This window comes from Nymphalis io, chromosome 18, assembly GCF_905147045.1.
Source record: "Nymphalis io chromosome 18, ilAglIoxx1.1, whole genome shotgun sequence".
NCBI lineage: Eukaryota > Metazoa > Arthropoda > Insecta > Lepidoptera > Nymphalidae > Nymphalis > Nymphalis io.
The window spans coordinates 11402013-11421545 of NC_065905.1; the positions used below are offsets into that span (position 1 = coordinate 11402013).

Here is a 19533-nt window from a genome sequence, read left to right on the forward strand (position 1 = left end):
TTACAAATTTGTGCTCTCCAATTGTCGGAATTGTATGTATTTTTTTACTTATTTAATTTAGCAATATAAATGGGCAATTAGCCTGATTAGTGTATAGTGTACTTACATTTTACACTCACCTGTTAATACGTTGTGCTAATTTTATCATATAACGTTACTGTTTAACGGTTATATAAATAAAATTGACATAACCTATTATTAAACTTAAAATTTCTTTATAATTTATTGTGTGTTGGAATATTTTTTCCAGGGAATAATGACTTTCTATTTGTTCTCGAATAATTTTATTACCTGAGCGTCGTTAGGAATAATCATTATGCGTACATTTTAAACTTAGTTTTCTTTTGTCATTTCTTTGTAAAATAAATAGAATTAAATGTTTTAATAACATAAAAGACAATATATTACTAGAAATAAATTAGAAATAAGACTAAAATAATTATTCCGAGCCTCCGTCTTAATAAAGTTAATCAATCGTTTTTAGGGCTAGGTATACGCATTTTTAATAACATTTCGCAGTCTATTCTTGAGTTGCCACAAAGCAGGCTTCAATTTGTTATAAAAAATAATCTTAATATTAAAGCCTATTGCTATGCCTGACAAAAATGCGTGGTTAAAATGATTGCTGGATCTCGTGCAGGAACTGAGTGGTATGTAATTGATACAAATTTGTATTAATGTAAAAAAAGAGTAACTACTGAGTTTCTTGCCGGTTCTGCTCGTAAAAGGTTAAGTCAACTCAACTGAACTTGTTACAGTCTAATTGAATAAAAAATATTTTGACTTTGATGATTTTGACTAAGAATGTATGGGGAAAACTGTTTTAATCTCTTATAGATTATACTGTCAGCGTTTTTTTAAATGATTATGCCAACTTAAGTCATGGATATTATTGAGAAATTCTAGACAGAAAAACCTGATAAGTTTTTATTGATCCGACACGGGGATTGAACATCGGGATCTGCATCCTGAAGCCAATCATCATGCCAACGAGGCCTTAATTATTTGATAACCCAGTAAAAATCATTGAAAACAGCTGCATAAGTGCATAGTTCCTAAAAACATACAAACATACGGACGAATAGAGAACCTCCTTTGATAGTCGGAAAAACTATATTATGTATTTATACACGATTGTTTGATGATTCAAATGCAGCAAGATTACGGTTGACATTTCCTTCCTTTAGATAAGTGCTCACTTTCTTAAGTCGTGATTCATATGATTACTCATAATATATATCTATGTTGTATATATTTACATATATATACAAATGTATATTTTAAGATTACGGGTTCAAATCCGGGAAATCACTATTGAGTTATAATGTGGTTAATTTTTGTTTATCATTGTCATTTATCATTGTCTAATCAGAAGGCGAATATCGTTAGGAAACCTGTGTATTCATCATCATCTTTTATAGTATCATCATCATAAAAAGCTCCTAACATTCTATATAAGATGAGCGGAGGCCACTGACTGGCAGTAGGACATGTCTGAAAATGACACACGAGTATACACCTCACTTGTCCACGGCTCCTGGACTCGTTGTTCATGTTGTCACTTAACTTTTTACCCTTTTTATTACATTAATTGTTATGCATTCGGAGTCAAGTTATTGTTATTTTCTAAACTATAATTAAGTTTATGAATTTGTATTATAAGTTAGTTGATGTAAACGATTGTTGGTGAAAAAAATAAATACAAGAGAATTATTGTGTCCGTTACCACCCGTTACTCTCTGAAGTTTTTGTACAAATGTAATGTAAATATTTTTATCTTGTTTACATTTAGCATCAGAGAACTAGTTATGAGAACCGTTCAACATGTTTTGATGTTCCCAAAGTCTTTTGTTATGTACCAGGAATGAGTCACGTGACACGAATACGCTCACTACACGATAACAGCAGTACATGACTCACACGGTAAGGGTAAGACTGCACTGCAATGGAGCGGCTCAGGCCACTGCTATAGAACGCACTCGTACTACGCGGCAGCGTAACTGACCGGCCAGTTGACGTCAATTTTAAATATGTCGTCCAGGGAATGGGAGAAATGATTATTACCATCTCTTTCATCCAATCCATTTCGAACCCATTGAGTTTAATTGCGTCTGTGTATCGTTCCACATCTCTATCCAGTGAACTTGCAGTATCGCTTTACCTTTACAGCAAGCTATGAATTTTAGACATTTCTTAGAAATGTTATCGTTTTCGAATAAAAACGTCATATTATGTGAATTAATTCGATATTATTTTGATGTATCAATCACTTGTTGCTTTGTGCAAGTCTAGGTTGTTACCAATCACGTATATGGGTAGTTATCGAATACGAAACAGCAATATTTAGTATTGTTGTGTTCCGGTTGGAAGAATAAATGAGCTATTGTAAAAAAGGAAAAGGGGATAGCGATTATTGTTTTGTATTCATTGAGAATTGTTGTACCGACCATTTATAATGTTATTTACAAAACTCATTTACAAAAACAATTAGTTCATTTCTTCACGATTTCTTATATGTTTGTATACATACAAATACATGTACATATTATCCTTATTGTTAGCCCAGTCGTTGAACATTTACAGGCTTTTACTTTATCAATGATTAAGTAAGTTGTGTTAAGTTTAAGTACCAAGTTTAGACAAAGATACCTTAATCGGCAAAGTTCACACACTCCACAGTATTTCTCTCCTGTAACAATTAAATCGAGCACTAAATAAAAATCCAATGATATTTAAATAATGTTATAACGGAACTTGGTACTTAAACTTAACACAACTTACTTAGTCATTGATAAAGTAAAAGCCTGTAAATGTTCAACAACTGGGCTAACAATAAGGCCGCTCCCCTTTGATGTTTGGACTTTGGAGCTCATTCCACCACGCTGTTTCAATGCGAGCTGGTGGTGGTTTAATTTCAATGGAATTAATTAGACGTGCAGGTTTACTCACGACTTTCCTTTTAATGCAGCACGATATAAATAAACACAATTTTTTTTCGCCTTATCGCCATCCAAGGGATTCCAAGGGAATTAAATCGTCGATTTAAATTCACTAACCACTGCCGAGATGGGTAGGCTTATAGATAGATAGTCCATTTTGGTTTTGTTTTAATTACAAAGCCTTTCAAACGAAATAAGGATCGTTAAATTGTTAGAATGGTTGTTTAACAATATTCATAAGATAATTTGCACATTTGACGTTAAGCTGACATCTATCTGAGATAGATGAATTTACTTTTGATACTTGATGTTATTATCAGCTTCATAGTTCCCTGCTTATCCAATAGATGGCGCAAAATATATATAAAAATTAAAACATTTTTAAACATTTCTCATAATAGCTTTCAATGTATAACTGTACCTAATCCCTTTTCGACCTTAGGTCTCCTTTTAATCCGTAGGCGTCTTAAAGACGTCCTTATTGCCCCCGATGATAAGATTACGTCGGCCAATATCAACACGTTAGGTTACAGAGCAAACACACACCGACCCCGACGGTGGGGGTCGACCGTCGAGGTCCTTCTTTTATTATAATCCGTCCGCGCTTAGGAGTATGACGGGGTCATTGCACACATAGTGTCTTCCTTTCTGACGTCGACGGAGTCCTAAGCCAAGGTTCGGTCTCATAGAAGGCGCCCTTTGAACACGCGTATTCTGAGCCCTTAAGTGGGCTCCCAACCTCCAGCTGAGTATCTTAAAGACTCGCCCCCGCCCAGTGACGCTTATTTGACATAAGTGGTTAGTATAGGTATACTTATTAGTGACAGCAACAAGTCGATTCAAAAAATAAATAAATCCTATATTGTAAGCATTGTTATTGACGCTTGTGCTTAAATAAAAACGATTGTCTTTGCTTAAGATATTCATTTATGAGAATGATAAAATAATATAATCAAAGTATACAATATTATTATATAAGCTGCGTTAACATTTTTTTGGTAAGGTAAAACCTGTTTTTTTAACCAACACTTTGCTTTATTCTAACTCACACTGAACATTTGCAAATAATCGTATTATAATGAATGATACATATCAAAATAATAAACTTTTTTAAATTTCGTGCATTTTTTAATCTTTCAAACGCTTTTAATCATTCAATTTGTTTCAGTGAAATGTAAAGTTTCTAATTCGCGCGCAACGGAGTTATTTTCAATTAGAAACAAAGATCTTATACACGAGATCAGCGGTTTGATCTAAGTAATAGCAATATAGTATATAATAAAGTACCTTTACTTGTGATCGTGTTGTTTTTGCCCACGTGGGATTCCGCATGTGATTATAAGAGTAGGTACATGCTATCATACACGCTCGCGGATAAAGCAGAAATACGATAATTTCAGATCGAAATCTTATTAATGAAATAAAGTATAGCCTCTGTTAAATTTGAATCAAGCTTTCTAATGATCAAAGAATTATTAAAATCGATTCAGTAGGTTAAGGGATTATCGATTATAAACATAACTATTTCTTATTTGTAACATTTTAAGTATAAAGTACCAAGACTCAAAAAGATTAAATGCATATAGTATTATTATATTATTACAGTGTTTGTTAGGAGATATTCATACATAGTCGTATGTATATAAATCTAAAAATAATATTCATGGGACCTGATATCTATAAGATTTTGTTATAGGAATGCACAATGGAAAACATTAGAAAGGTGGACTTATTGGGTGGTTTTCTTAGTCCTAACAGCCCAAAGCATCTCAGTTGGTTTTGTTGCAACTTGTTAGCTTTCTCGCGTACGCTGGTTTATTAATTCTCACCATTCCACAAATTCTCATAATATACATATTGGCATAACCATCATATTGGCAACTTAATTGCTTAAGTTCTGGATGACTAACTACTTCGTATCATGTAATGTACTAAAAATATATTGACGTCATAAAAAAAATAGATTGAAAATTTTTTTTTTTTTTTAAAATGGCAAATGGGCCACCAGATAGTGCGCGGTCCTCAGCACCCAAAATCCACTCCAAAATCTTCTTCCTGTAATTACACTGGAGCTCAATAAGTAAGTATTGTTTTTTGCCGGTGGAATATTTGATGAGAGGGTTGGTTATAGTTAACAATTTCCAGATAATTTTATTATGAGAGATATTTTAATATGAAACTTAATGGAGACTAATATTTTGGTAAGTTTAAACTGATCTAAGTTATAAATAAATGGTTATCCCTCCGCTTCACGTTTTGTTGCAATATAAGCCAACTGCACTTGCAGTTTCGTAATTCACTCGGTGTTTAAAACCAGCTGGCATCGGAGTTTCCGCGTGTTGGTACCGACAGTGATAGTGGTCGTATAACTATTATTAAATCAAGTAAGTGAAATGTTTTGTTCGTACTAACGTTATTTAACATTGATTTTAAATTCCTTAGAAATAGTAGTTATTTTATTAGAAACCAAATATTAGTATATATATGTTAAAAATAGTTTATAAAAGGCAATATCTCATTTGAATAATTTATGAAAGCATCAAAATTAAAAATAAATATATTTTCATTATCAATCTTCAGGAGTACGAGGCTTTTCGAAAGTAAGAGTTAATAAATAAAAGTCTATTTTACTTCCCATACATTCAGAATATATAATAAAGGAAATAGAGAATGCATCTGTGCACACTTTGTGCTTTAAAATGTCTCCTGCGCAGTTGACTGGTTCTTGAGATTCGCTACCGTGGCTCAAATTTGATCTCTTAAGTCTTCCCGGAATTAAATCATCTTGCCAACTTCAACTTCCTATTGACAATGAATAATAACTTGGCAAACCATAAAAAACGAATATGCAAAGACTTTACATACAAAAATTAAAAGATTTTCGTTGTTATTGTGCGAGTTTTTTTTAAATAAAAAAATAATTAGCCTTATTATTAAGTATAATTGTCATAATTGAGATTAAAAACCCGCTCTTTTATTCAACGCTTCTTCTGAGGTCTCAAGTAATTCTTTCCGAACCGGCGGTTGATTTTCAAAAAATTTATATTCAAGTGCAACGCTAATATAATATTTTATAATGTAACAAAAAAAATCTTCTTTTTTAGTCAGAGGATAAATAGCAATTTATAATATATCAATATTATTCTTATTTTGTTTTAATATTAACAACTGTTTTGTTTTGATAGCATTAATTGCATGATGTATATTCTTATAATTAATCACTACATTTAGCTTTTTTAATAATAATAATAATATCTTTATTTTTCAGGCATCAAGGCCTATACTTTTGGTACATGATTACAGATTCAATACATTCAAATCACACATTAATAACATACATTAATAATTAGAATTAGAATCACAATCACAAAAATAATAATTAAAATATATAAGAATTAATAAGTAACTAATTAACGACATACAAATATATGATGAGATTAAATATCAGATATTCAAACATCAGATATTCTACCGCAAAACAGCAATATTTGATATTGTTGTGTTCCGGTTTGAAGGGTGAGTGAGCCAGTGTAATTACAGGCACAAGGGACATAAAATCTTAGTTCCCAAATCTGGTTGGTGGCGCATTGGCTATAAGCGATGGTTGACATTTCTTACAATGACAACGTCTAAGGGCGTTTGGTGACCACTTACCATCAGGTGGCCCATATGCTCGTCCACCTTCCTATTCTATAAATATATATATATAGATATAATTGATTATGTATGAGGCACATAAACCAGAGTATTACAAAGACTTCTAGATAATCCGCTCATCATATAGCCGTTCACATCATTCGCAATAATCATTAGGATGGTGTTAGGACTGTCTCTGATTCTACGTATCAAAGATGCAGATCTTTTCCTCATGATAATAAACTAAGTTTGTTTTTATATTTATATTCTAGCGTAAGTGATTGTTAGTAAACTAAATTAATAAATAAATATATTGATTATAAACTGACAGATTATATCTAAGATAAAAAATGATTACGAACATATTTCGTCCTCGTAATTTAAACTAAGTCGAGATGGCCCAGTAGTAAGAACGCGTGAATCCTAACCGATAAACACGGGTTCAAACCCGGGCAAGAACCTCTGAATTTTCATGTGCTTAATTTCTGTTTATAATTCATCTCGTACTTTTCGGTGAAGGAAAATATTGTGAGGAAACCTGCATGTGTCTAATTTCATCGAAATTAGGCACATGTGTATTCCACCAATCCGCATTGGAGCAGCGTGGTGGAATAAGCTCCAAACCTTCTCCTCAAAAAGGGAGAGGAGGCCTTAGCCCAGCATAGGGACATTTACAGGCTGTTGCTGTAATTTAAACTAAAATCAATTATAAGATTACGCTACAAATTAAAACTTACTATAAATACAAACTTGTGTAACAGGCATACGTAATATGAAAACCGTCGGTAGTTAAATGAATGAAGATAATTTACTTTCCTAGTTCACAGCAGACCAGGATTAAAGAACAAAATATTCTTATCCTTTATAAATCTATACTATTATTATAAATTCGAAAGTAATTTTGTCTGTCTGTGACGCTTTCACTAAACCACAGAACGGATTATAATGAAATTTTGCTTCCCGCTCCTCTGACACGCAGGCGAAGCCGTGAGCGAAAACTAGTAATTAATAAACCTTTATACGAAAACTGCCAATTGTTTATATTATATGAGAGTAATTCAGGTTAGGTTATGATATTATTTGCCATCTCCCTGAGGGGTCCGAGTCCCAAGCGCAGCACTAAAAGACATTCCTTTGTCATATCGTAACGATTGCGTAGCTTCCTGTGCCAAAGCCGAGCATCACAGAGGCTTTATTGGATAACAATCGCACAACCCATTTAGCCTGGAGAGCCCTAGTTCTTATCCATATATATCCTTTACCTTGTGATAAAAAATAACTTCATCTCCACACATTATTTACTAAAATGCCAAGTTATTATTTTCAGTTCATTAATAATAATAATAATAGTGCTCCAGGCCGATTTCGGCGGCGGCCAATCTCAAAAGAGATAAGCAACTGCCCAGGACGTGCACAAATGTGTGCGCAAACACAGGTGCACTCTCTATTCCCTAACACTCATAATTCGATGAATCCGACACGAGCGGAAATAGTTCAGGCGCAGGAACAACGGCTTTACGTGCTTTTCAAATTACAGGAGTGTACACACTTCCAACTTCCAGACTCGGGCTGCTATTGTGAATTTTCGACACAATAACTCAATAACTTTTTTATTGGCCCGAACTGGGATTTGAACTCGGGACCACCGGTTCTACGGCCTTACATCTAGCCATTAGACCAACGAGGCAGTCATTAAAAACCACATGGTCGTTTGAATAATTCTATAATTAGTAACCAGCATTCTTGTAAATCCTATGCGTAGTTAAGATAAGCGCCACAGCAATTATTATTAAATTCATTCAAAACCTTGAGGTATAAATTATCACAATCACGTTAAGAATTCATTAGGACTATTAACAATTCCTATTATTATCATTACGATGTTGCCTGACAGAAATATTTAGAACGACATAAATCCCTTTTAATAATACTTACTCCTGGTTTATTATTTAGTAGGTTTAGGGTGTCAGGTCTATTCTTATTATTAGAATTGTTTTTGGAATACAAAATTCTTTTTTTAATTTGATTTGATCTTATAGTTTTTAAACTATGGTTTTTTATTTATATTATGTATATAGTAAGTTGTTTATTTTTATTTATACTCTTAATTATACAAAACATTGCGGAAGTAAAAAACTAGCAAATAGCTACTTGCCAGTTTGCCTACAAATTTAAAAAAATAGAGCATTTTAAAGCAATTATACAGACCAAAGACCAAAATGCGAAACGACATTGTGAAGTAGTATAGAAAACTAACGATGCAATATTGCGGCATGCCTTTGATGTTTAGTTAAATATTACGCAAGACGATATTGTAGATCAATTAATATCCTAAAGAAATATGTTTCTAGTGGATGCTAGAATGGTACGTCATCCACGCTTACGAGTTATAGCAAAATACACGATAATATGTGGACTAACAGACGTGTCCACACAGTGAAAAGTCGTCAAGACGAACCGCTGCCGCATGTGTTAATGCGGCATTAAATCGTTGGAGCAGATAAAGTGCACCTCGTTAAAACATATATGTTACGTCTTGAATTTTGATTTTGTTTATCTCATATCTATTTATACATGTTGTTGTGAATGTCTTTATTGTACACAGATAAATTATCATTCAGCAAATATTATATAAGAAAATGAATGTAATCATAGTAATGAAAAAGACTATCAGCACAGGCAGTAGTATGGGGAATAATTGGTGTATGCGCAACACGGGTGCATTCATTATTATCTTACTCTGATAGTGAGGTGGCTAGGTATTGTGCTGTTTCAGATTCGAATCCAAACTGATATGGCAGAAGAGAGATCTAGCACAGACCCAGAAACTTTTTGGCCTAACCAAGGATTTAAATCCAGGGCAAATAGACCAAGGGATGATCATATGTGTCATCTATATTGGCACAGTCAGAAACATTGACCATCCTTTAGGGCATGGATGCGTCGTGGAACACAGGAACTGAATTATTATATCCCATGTACCTGTTATTTGCTAACACTACGGAACACAACAATACAAATTTCCATCTCAGCTCAATTATAAAAACACTTCAGATAACGATAACTACACAATTACAAACCAAAGGGAAGTCTTTAAATTAATATCTAATTATATACAACTAAATATATAATTTAAAAAACAATTAACTTGTAAAACGATAAATCAAAAGTGTTTTATCAGATGTCATTCGAATAAAGTGTTTTTTAAGTGTTATAATTCTTATGCTTAGCTAAAACTAAATGCATACATACATACAGTAGATATATTATGTAAAAGTCGAGATGGCCTAGTGGTTAGAACGCGTGAATCTTAACCGATGATCGTGGGTTCAAACCCGGGCAAGCACCACTGAATTTTCATGTGCTTAATTTGTGTTTATAATTCATCTCGTGCTTGACGGTGAAGGAAAACATCGTGAGGAAACCTGCATGTGTCTAATTTCATTGAAATCCTGTCACATGTGTATTCTACCAACCCGCATTGGAGCAGCGTGTTAGAATAAGCTCCAAACCTGCTCCTCAAAAGGGAGAGGAGGCCTTAGCCCAGCAGTGGGACATTAACAGGCTGTTACTGTATATTATGTAAAAACGACCTCGGGGATAAAAATAAAAATAATAATAATAATATATCCTGGGACATTACTCACACACGGCCATCTGATCCCAAACTAAGCAGAGCTTGTGCTATGGAAACCAGACAACTGATATACTACATATACTATTTTTATTTTGTAAATGCATACTTATATAGATAATTTCACCCAGACTCAGGACAAACAGACATGTTCATGCACACAAATGTTTATCCTGGGCGGGAATCGAACCCACAATCTTCGGCGTGAAAGGCAGGTATCTACCAACCACGCCAACCGGCTCGTCAAAAAAAGATCGATTGTGACAGAAAGTGATATGTGACAATGACTATATAATAATAATAATTATACTGTGGTTCGCCAAGTGATCAAAATTCGGGAAATAATTTATGGATTAGCACGATTATTGTGCACAAGCGTATGGGCAAACAGAGGTGCACTCTCTCGTAGCGAGGAAATAGATCCGATGTGACCAATCACATTTGATTGACAGACAGCAATCCGATACGACTGAAAAGACTTCAGGTGTGGGACGTACCACCAATTTCCAGATTCAGTCAGAAAAACCCCATCACTTTTTAATAGCCCGACCTGGGGATTGAACCCGCTCGGGATCTGCGGCCTTATATCTGGCCAATAGACCGAATCAGGAAACATTTGTGTTACTTTTTATATAAATCAATTTTACAGATATGGAACGTTGGTCAGGCAAGATAGCGATTGTCACCGGGGCCAGCTCTGGCATCGGTGCGGCGCTTAGCTTACGACTCGCCAACCACGGTATGACGGTTGTGGGACTGGCTCGCAGGACTCATCTAATTGATGTATGTATTCATAGGCTTTGTGACCTTACCAGTCGGTTACGTTAAAGATGTGGTTCTTTGGTAAACAGTGTTATAGCTATATGGGTGTGTGTGCGTGTTTGTAACTACAGGTCTTCGTGTGTAGCATAACAGACAGAGGTATCGTACGTGTGACGATGATAAGGTGACTCCCAACACTAACTTAATAAGTAGCAACAAAATCTTTGCTATATACTTGACTTTTCATAGGATGTGAATTGTTACTGTACCATTTAATTATCGGCACATCATAGCATTGGAATTTTTAAATATATATTTTTTATGGAACTTTATTTTTTATGAAAATATTGAATTCTATAATATTAAGTAAGCCGACATGGCCCAATACTTAGAAAACGTGAATCTATACCGATGATTTTGAGGCGGGTTCAAACCCATGCAAGCACCACTGAATTTTCATTTGCTTTATTTGTGTTTATCATCACGTGTTCGGCTGTGAAGGGAACCGTCGTGAGGAAACCTGCACGTGTCTTATTTCACTGAAATTCTGCCATCACGAGTCGATGTAATAATTTCTGTGGGACATTTACAGGCATACATACACAGGCTGTTGCTTTTACAATATTAAAAAAGGTTTACCTTGATCAAATGTGTTGTATTTTATTGTCCCTAGGTTTTTTGTTACCCTAACTAATATTGTTAATGCGAAAGTGAGATTGTTTGTAACGCTTTTAGGTCTTATCTACTCAACCGACCATCATGAAATTTTGCACAAGTAGTGGTCATTAGAAAAAAAAATTATGTAGTTTCTGTTTTTGACATTTGTGAGTTAATATTAGTATTTAGGTACGTTCAACTATTTTTTACTGATACTATAAAAATCAACTTAGCAATGTATGCTTTGTGACAAAATACAGATCTGTAATATCTTTTTTTTAAGGAACTAGCGTCAAAAGTTACGGGAAAGGGCAGCATTGTTACCAAACGTTGTGACATTTCGAAGCCTGAGGAAATCGCGGAGGCTTTTCATTGGGTGGAGCAGAAGTTCGGAGGGCCACACGTACTCGTTAACAATGCTGGTTTTTTGAGAAAAGGCTGTATCACAGGTATTCTAATCTATTGCCTTTATAACTTATATATACAAACTAATATAACTTATATATACAAATATCTTTACTTACAAAATAATCTAAGTCGAGATGGCCCAGTGGTAAGAACGCGTGAATCTTAACCGATGAACGTGGGTTCAAACCCGGGCAAGCACCTCTGAATTTACATGTGCTTAATTTCTGTTTATAATTCATCTCGTGCTTTTCGGTGAAGGAAAACATCGTGAGGAAACCTGCATGTGTCTAATTTCATCGAAATTCTGCCACATGTGTATTCCACCAACCCGCACTGGAGCAGCGTGGTGGAATAAGCTCCAAACCTTCTCCTCAAAAAGGGAAAGGAGGCCTTAGCCCAGCAGTGGGACATTTACAGGCTGTTACTGTACTCTATAACTTATATATACATATTTGAAGTACTTAGAAACATAAAAAATATAAAGAGATATAATGAGCTATCGCGAGTTCGTAATAAAAGGCACTTTAAAACCGACTCAATTACACAAACAAAAAATAACGGTCTCACTTATAAACGTTGATTAACGGTTGTTTCATTAAAAACTGGTACCGAATTTTACTAAACTATAAGGATTACGGTACGTTTCCGATTTTATTCCGATCCATCTTTGACTATTCTATATTTATTCGGATCGTTACGATGTTAACATATACCGTTTTTTCAAAACGAAACTTAATTGTCAGAGTTTATGCCAATGGTCGACAAATAAATTAAAGAATAAGAAATCTGATAAACGGCAACGATCACGCTTCTTTATAATTATTATCTAGATAATTTGACAATTTGTTAATAGAATTGCTTTATCTCACTCTGTCATTATTGATTTGACATAAGTCAGAAGACATTCGTTTTCTATTGAATTATAATTGTTTTTTTTTTAATAAATGTCCATGGGATTAGTTTGAACGTAGTTAATGGTTTTTGAAATATTTTACATTTAGACTCGGAAACTTAGAGAGTCTGGCTTAGACGGCTCAATGACTAGAATATGTGAATCTTAACTGAGGTTTACGGGGTCAAGCCCGGACAAGCACCGCTTAGTTTTCATGTGCTTAATTTTTGATTATAATTTACTGTACATCGTATATTTGTGTTCGGCGGTTAATGAAAACACCGTGAGGAAATTTGTACGTGTAATAAAATTCTACCACGTATCGATATAAGCTCTAAGCCTTCCTCTTAAGATGAGAGTTCCTCTCCTCCCTTGTCCAGCAGTGAGACACTGGGCTGTATGACTTTACTTTTATGAGTTATTATTGCCTTTTTGCAGATGCTGGCGAAAAAACATTGAGCGACGACGCCATTTTGTCCACCCTCGATGTTAACCTTAAAGGCATGATCATGTGCACGAGGAAGGGCGTTTCCTCCATGAGGAAGAGAAATTTCTACGGACATATTATAAACGTTAATAGGTAACACAACAGCTTAGTTATAACTTATCAAGATATATATATATATATAGCGAGTCAGATAGGTATAAAATATTTTTAAAAAAATATCTATCATTAAAATACTAAATTGTTCTATTTATTATTATAAATTTTCTTATCAATAAAAGATATGATAAGGTACAGATTTTTTTTAAGTATCTATCATTTGTGCATACCAAATTATTTTAGTATTATTAATTGTTTTTAAAAGAGACAGCGTGAATCCCTCAGACTAAGTTACATAATATTATTATACTATTGAACTAAAAATGTAACTGAACATAATGCAGCAACAGTATATACGTACTTCTCATGTTTCGAATTAAATATTTTATAATCATTATTTAGTATGTAGTTAACTTATTCTGAATTAAATCATCGTTTTAGAAGCTAAAGGTAAGGGTTCAAACTGGCCGTTCCTAGCTTTAAAGGATTATTTTTCTATATTCGTGAATCGAGATAACCCAGTGGTTAGAACATGTGAATCTTCCGCTGTTCGCGGGTTCTAACCCGGGCTGTCAACTCCGAATTTTCATTTACTTATTTACTTACAGCATGGTTTCGGTTAATTGTGTATTCATAGTATATGTAACTGTATTTTATTATAATTAATTTCAGTATAGCAGGACATTACGTGCCGTTTCAAACGAGTTTGAACGTGTACACGAGCACCAAGCACGCTGTCACCGCCTTTACGACAGCGCTTAATACGGAGCTGGCTGAGTTCAACAGTCAAATCAAAGTGGCGGTAAAGCTTCATAACTATTATTAAACTCTTCGTGTCGGTTTGTTTGTTTAAATGTCAGGCATAAACGACTGAACTGATTTTGAAGAATCTTTTTTTGTTTAAGTACGTATGATTAATCGGGAAATATCTTATATCCATCGAGATAAACTGTATATATATATGTACCTATTTCAATATTATTAAATCAAAATGATTTATTCAATATTGAAGCATTACACTCGCTTAATGATGGTCATATCAGAAACTACCTCCGGTTCGGAAAAGAAACACCCAGCCCTGAAGAACTGGCGAAAAAAACAGCGGTTTTTTTTACATATGTCATGTTTTCTTTACAAAAAAGGAGAGAGAAATAACCATACGGCGATCGTCTCATTCCCAAGGGGTGCTATCATCCATAAATTCATTAATTGTATAATAACCTTTAGCACACAAGTGTTCCTTTCCAATTTTTTCTAAATTTGGCAAGCGAGGCATTTTGAACGCTTTCTGGGATCATGTTCTAGAACCGTATACATTGCCCCACAAAAGAGTTACTGACTCTATGCAAGTCGAGTAACTGGAGTAATTAATTTGTGTTTGATCCTTGTACCAATGTTATGAGTATCACATATTCTCATAGTCATTAATATTTTTCGGTAAATACATAACATTACATAATATGTATTGAGAAGCAACAGTTAATATTTTAATTTCTTTAATTTTCTGTCTTAGAGATTCTTTAGCTCCTAGGATTGCGCAAATAGCCCTCTTTTGCAGCACACATATCGTATTGATTGCGGCAGCATAACTCCACAGTACAATGCCGTAAGACATGATAATGTGAAAATAACTAAAATCATTAATAATAATAGTTATTTAATAATAGTTATACCTTATATTAACTTTCAGTTTGGAAATTTCAATATTATCCTGAGGTATTAATTAATGCTATTTCCTGTTATTTTTAAATAAATATTTCTGAATAAAAAATGAATAAATAAATATTTTGTGACAAATAATCTAAAAAACAAATATATATATATATATATTCTTTATTTTTTCTTCTACCGATATTTTTAAGTGATGTTGTTTTGGTAACTGTAAGCGGTACATTTTGAAAAACAATTGTTCAAATATCGTTGGATTTTATTTTTAGGCCAATGATACAGTCAATACATGTAATATTGTATATGCAAGTGAATATAAACCGATAAAATAATTACATAAAGAAACACCAGGATTAAAAAGACACGTAGTGTTCACGTTGCTCGCACACGCAGCTGTCTGGTTCTTTAATAAACTTCGGAGACTGGAAATCACTTCCCGCCGGAATTCACATCCATGTTTAGTGATTTATATACTTTCATTACAATAATTAGTTTTTAAAATTATGTATAATGGTTATTTCTTTTGAAAATAATCTTTATTTAATTTTGTTCTTGTTGCTTTTTTGTAGATGTTTGTTTTTTATTTTCTTAGCATTGTTAATGCCTTTTTTAATTTTTGTTAATCTTACCTGTCATCCTCCTAAATAAAGTTATTGTTACTTATAATAAACTAATAATCGCCCGCAACTTCGCTCGCGTATAATATTACTATAGATTTTGAGTATGCAATACAAAATATTCCATCAAATTCACAATCAAAATATACTATATTTACCAAGGCTCTGAAAAACCAACTGGCATTTTGCAAGATACAAATCAAGTTTTCAGCTTCGAGCTACCACCGGTTCGAAATGTAGATTCTACGATTTTATTTTTCAGAGTGTTTCACCTGGACTAGTGAAAACAGAAATGGTCACCGAATTCAAAAACGACATGCCGATTCTAGAACCGGAGGCAGTGGCTGATGCTATACTTTATATTCTCTCCACACCCCCCAATGTAAATGTGAGTATCGTATAGCTTTTGTTACTACCCGGACTAAGTGATCCAGGCCCCTGGGCACTGACATCTGAGGCTCAACATTCGGAAGCCGTTTGAGTAATGATATTATGTTTGGCTGAGTGGGGCCCATCGGTTAGCTTTTAGCTTAGACAATATTCTACCATGCTGTTGCAATAGGGCTTGGTAAATAAGCGTTAACCAGAATTTTATCAAACTCGTGTTTTATTACAATGTTTTCATCCACCGCCGAGTGAGAGCAAAAATAATTTTGATACTATTTAAGCCGTTGTTTATATTATTTTAATTGTTGTCGCAGCAAATGCAGCAAATAACGGGTTGTCATGTAAACATAAATTTAAAAATAAATATTTGACACTTGAAAACTCTCATGTTTGGACAGATTTAAATTAGCTCTCCTTGTTTACGATCCGCGCGTATCCACAAACTATTGCGGCATTAATTAGTTATTAAGTATTTAGTTAATAACTGTAATTTGTAATCAATTTTATTATTTATCATGGCATTCAATATATGTATAGTTCTGCATTCCAAACTAAAAGGAATATTGGTGAAAAGATTACGAACGAATCTGATACTTTCTAAATTTATACTATTACATAATATATTAATATAAAGGAATGTGAAATGTTGTATATAACGATAAATCTTTTGATTTTCTGTTTTATATATAGATAACGGAATTGACGATCGAGCCAATATTAGAAAGAAGATTATAATTTTATTATATTTTATTATATGGCACAAGAATGAATTTAACCTGAAGAAGAGGAAAACACTGATGATGATGCCATTCCAAGTATTGATGTTATAAATTGTAGTAGAGCTTGTACGATAGTCAGCTTCAGTGTCCAAAACGGTGATGGGGCATGTTCATCGGTGGAATCTGGACTACTCTGTAAAATAAACAATGAAAATAGTAAATGTGTATTTCTTTTAATTGTGTTTTTATTTTTTAAAGCAGAAATAACTAGTGACTAGTAAATAAGACAGAATCGGTAAAATTATTAGGTTAACAAACTAGGAAATCACCGCGGTACATGGTCGTGAAATGACAAAAAGTTATATGCGACATGGACTTTATCAACAATTATAAATTTTACGGCCTTACTTATGAACTGAGCAGCTGTTTAGATAAACAGTGATATTTCCTTCTTTGTCATTATTGGCTTGATATTCGAAAGAAGAAAACACGATATGGTCACCCTCTAAATAACGTTTATAGTAAGTAAGGAAGTTAAAGTGTACACACGCATCAAAATAGCTTGTCACCGTAAGTCGTTTATCAACATTTCACGAGTGAGAAATAAAGTGAGTTCTTACAGAATATTATAGCGGTAGGGCGATTCTGTTAGAAAAAACTCGAAAATCATGATACAGTGGCAATAATCGAATTAAAAAGTATTTTGAAATTAATTTCTTACTGCTGTCGAGGTAAACTGAAAGACGCAAAAATAAAACAAAAAAATATATGTGTATATTTTAACTTATTCGCTAAAGTAAAACAGTCTCAATAATCAGGTCTCTTTAAAATATCTTCTCCATGGATGGGAGCTGGAGCTACTCTTAGACATATCTCCTAGAAGAGACGATATGAAGCTTAGGAAAAATCCAGCAGAGTCTGCCATAATCATTTTATTTCCATTGTCTTCTTCTTCGGAGCTAGCATCTGGATCTCCTGCCTGTAATATACTTTGTTATTATATACAATAGCTGACATTTAAATATTATTTCAATAAAATATTAAAGTAGGAAAAGCAGACATTAGCCGAGTTATCAAAGCCGAAATATACAATGACTTTCTAATTAAAGTAATATAATTAGAAAACGATTAAGAAATAAAACTGGTGCTACTTACAGCGCTAGTACCCTTAACCAATTTCGATAGGAATTTTCCGAAGAATTCTCCATTATTTTTCTGTGGAAAGACACTTAGTTAAAATTTATACTCAATTTATATTAATTTTTATAAAACTAAATTCATACAGCTCCGCCTCCGGTGATAGTATCTAGTGATGTAAGAAGATAACTCGCTATTATAGCTCCTGGATTCTCCTCGCCTTCAGACTGAAATATATAGATATATACATATAGAGCCCAAATAACAAACAGCTTTTATATCGAAAAATAAAACAAAATTATATTCCAAGCACATACCAATAATCCGACGAACAGCCCTATACCAGATGCAATGAGAGCATTTAGGTCGATACCATCGCCCTATAAATTAAACGTTTAATATAAAATATAATTAATAATTTACATGTAAATCAAGATTAAATTAATATTATTTATTAAATTAACAAAACCTACACTTAAATTAGCTATAATTCCACTGATTGTTGCGAGAAGAGATCCTAGATCTGACTGACCATCCTCCTGTAAATATAAAAATATGTAGAAAATAAACATCACAAAAGTAGTATAAATTCCTCACGTTCTAGTTAGTTAAAAGATAAATTCGTGCTTACGCCTCCACTAAGTCCAGCAAGTAGGCCTAAAATCCCACCACCCTCACCATCCCCACCTCCTGGTGGTTCGTCATAGTCATCATTATCGTCATCATCGTCGCTTTCATCTAAATTAGAGTCCGAATCTTGTTCTGAATTATTCCTGTCATCCTCCAAACTCAATTCGGCTACGTCATCGACGTCAGTTTCAATTTTTTCTTCAGAATCACTATTAGAATCTTTACTATCATTGTTATCATATTCCTGGTTTTGGAGAGTAGGGGGTTTTAAGTCATCTAAGTAATCAATGTCGATCTCATTATCTGCTTCACCTTGTCTTCGAATAATGATTGTTGGTTTATTACGCTTCACGATTTCCTTGAGAAGTTTCAGCAATATATTCTGAAAGATTTAGTGACAATATTATTTTAATTTTAACTTATCAAATAAACAAACATCTTAAATAGAAAAGTGACTTACCTTTTGACGAATAAGCAGTGAAATAAAACGTGACCACGTCCTGATATGTGTAGATAGGTTTCACACGATAGAGTGACACTTCAAAAATTAATTAGAGAAAAACCGTGTTTAAATATATTGAATATCGAGCGTGCATTTGATATTAATAAAGAAAACAAAATTGTTTTTATTATTTACTTACTAAAGTGCAAATAAAAACAGCATACAATAAGACTTGTCATTAGTTTAAGTGTATAATAATAAATATAATATCACGGGTATATTGTAATATAATTCAATTTTTGTTCAAACAAACCTGTACGTGTGCATTAGAATTGTTTTCAAAAATACCCAAAATGTATTAAATATTTAAAGCTAATAAGAATCATAAACCAGAAAACACACACATGCAAAAACACATCAACACCTGTGAACATATATACATAATATACAATGTTGCACTC

The 19533-nt window shown here is 33.4% G+C and overlaps 2 protein-coding genes across 3 annotated transcripts; one reads left to right on the plus strand and one right to left on the minus strand.

The window, feature by feature from the left end:
• Positions 1–5226: 5226 nt before the first annotated feature.
• LOC126775386 (farnesol dehydrogenase-like) lies at positions 5227–17699 on the plus strand. Of its 2 annotated transcripts, none has more exons than XM_050497270.1 (7): positions 5227–5323; positions 10859–10992; positions 11912–12077; positions 13367–13508; positions 14145–14274; positions 16020–16145; positions 16835–17096. In XM_050497270.1, the coding sequence occupies exons 2-7, from the start codon at positions 10861–10863 to the stop codon at positions 16877–16879; spliced, it is 741 nt and encodes a 246-aa protein (XP_050353227.1). In that variant the 5' UTR covers positions 5227–5323; positions 10859–10860; the 3' UTR covers positions 16880–17096. The 2 variants fall into 2 exon arrangements, 1 of the variants encoding a protein (XP_050353227.1); XR_007669873.1 differs by lacking the exon at positions 5227–5323 and adding an exon at positions 17682–17699 and having other exon boundaries at positions 10829–10992; positions 16835–17079.
• Positions 17433–19311, minus strand: LOC126775696 (uncharacterized). Its single transcript, XM_050497760.1, has 7 exons — positions 19297–19311; positions 18632–19012; positions 18474–18536; positions 18318–18380; positions 18147–18227; positions 18019–18078; positions 17433–17842 (listed from the first exon to the last, which is right to left on the minus strand). Exons 1-7 carry the CDS (start codon positions 19309–19311, stop codon positions 17678–17680), a joined length of 828 nt encoding a protein of 275 aa, XP_050353717.1. The 3' UTR covers positions 17433–17677.
• Between the last annotated feature and the right edge of the window lie 222 nt (positions 19312–19533).

Bases quoted from the DNA above. Each gene is read 5' to 3' on its own strand.
- LOC126775386 (XM_050497270.1), top strand. From the start codon at position 10,861: ATGGAACGTTGGTCAGGCAAGATAGCGATTGTCACCGGGGCCAGCTCT. The intron at 10,993-11,911 runs GTATGTATTCAT...CTTTTTTTTAAG, and splicing joins GCAGGACTCATCTAATTGAT to GAACTAGCGTCAAAAGTTAC. The intron at 16,146-16,834 runs GTGAGTATCGTA...TTTTATATATAG, and splicing joins CCACACCCCCCAATGTAAAT to ATAACGGAATTGACGATCGA.
- LOC126775696 (XM_050497760.1), bottom strand. The intron at 18,537-18,631 runs GTAAGCACGAAT...TATTTACAGGAG, and splicing joins TTGCTGGACTTAGTGGAGGC to GATGGTCAGTCAGATCTAGG. The intron at 18,228-18,317 runs GTATGTGCTTGG...TATATATTTCAG, and splicing joins GGCTGTTCGTCGGATTATTG to TCTGAAGGCGAGGAGAATCC.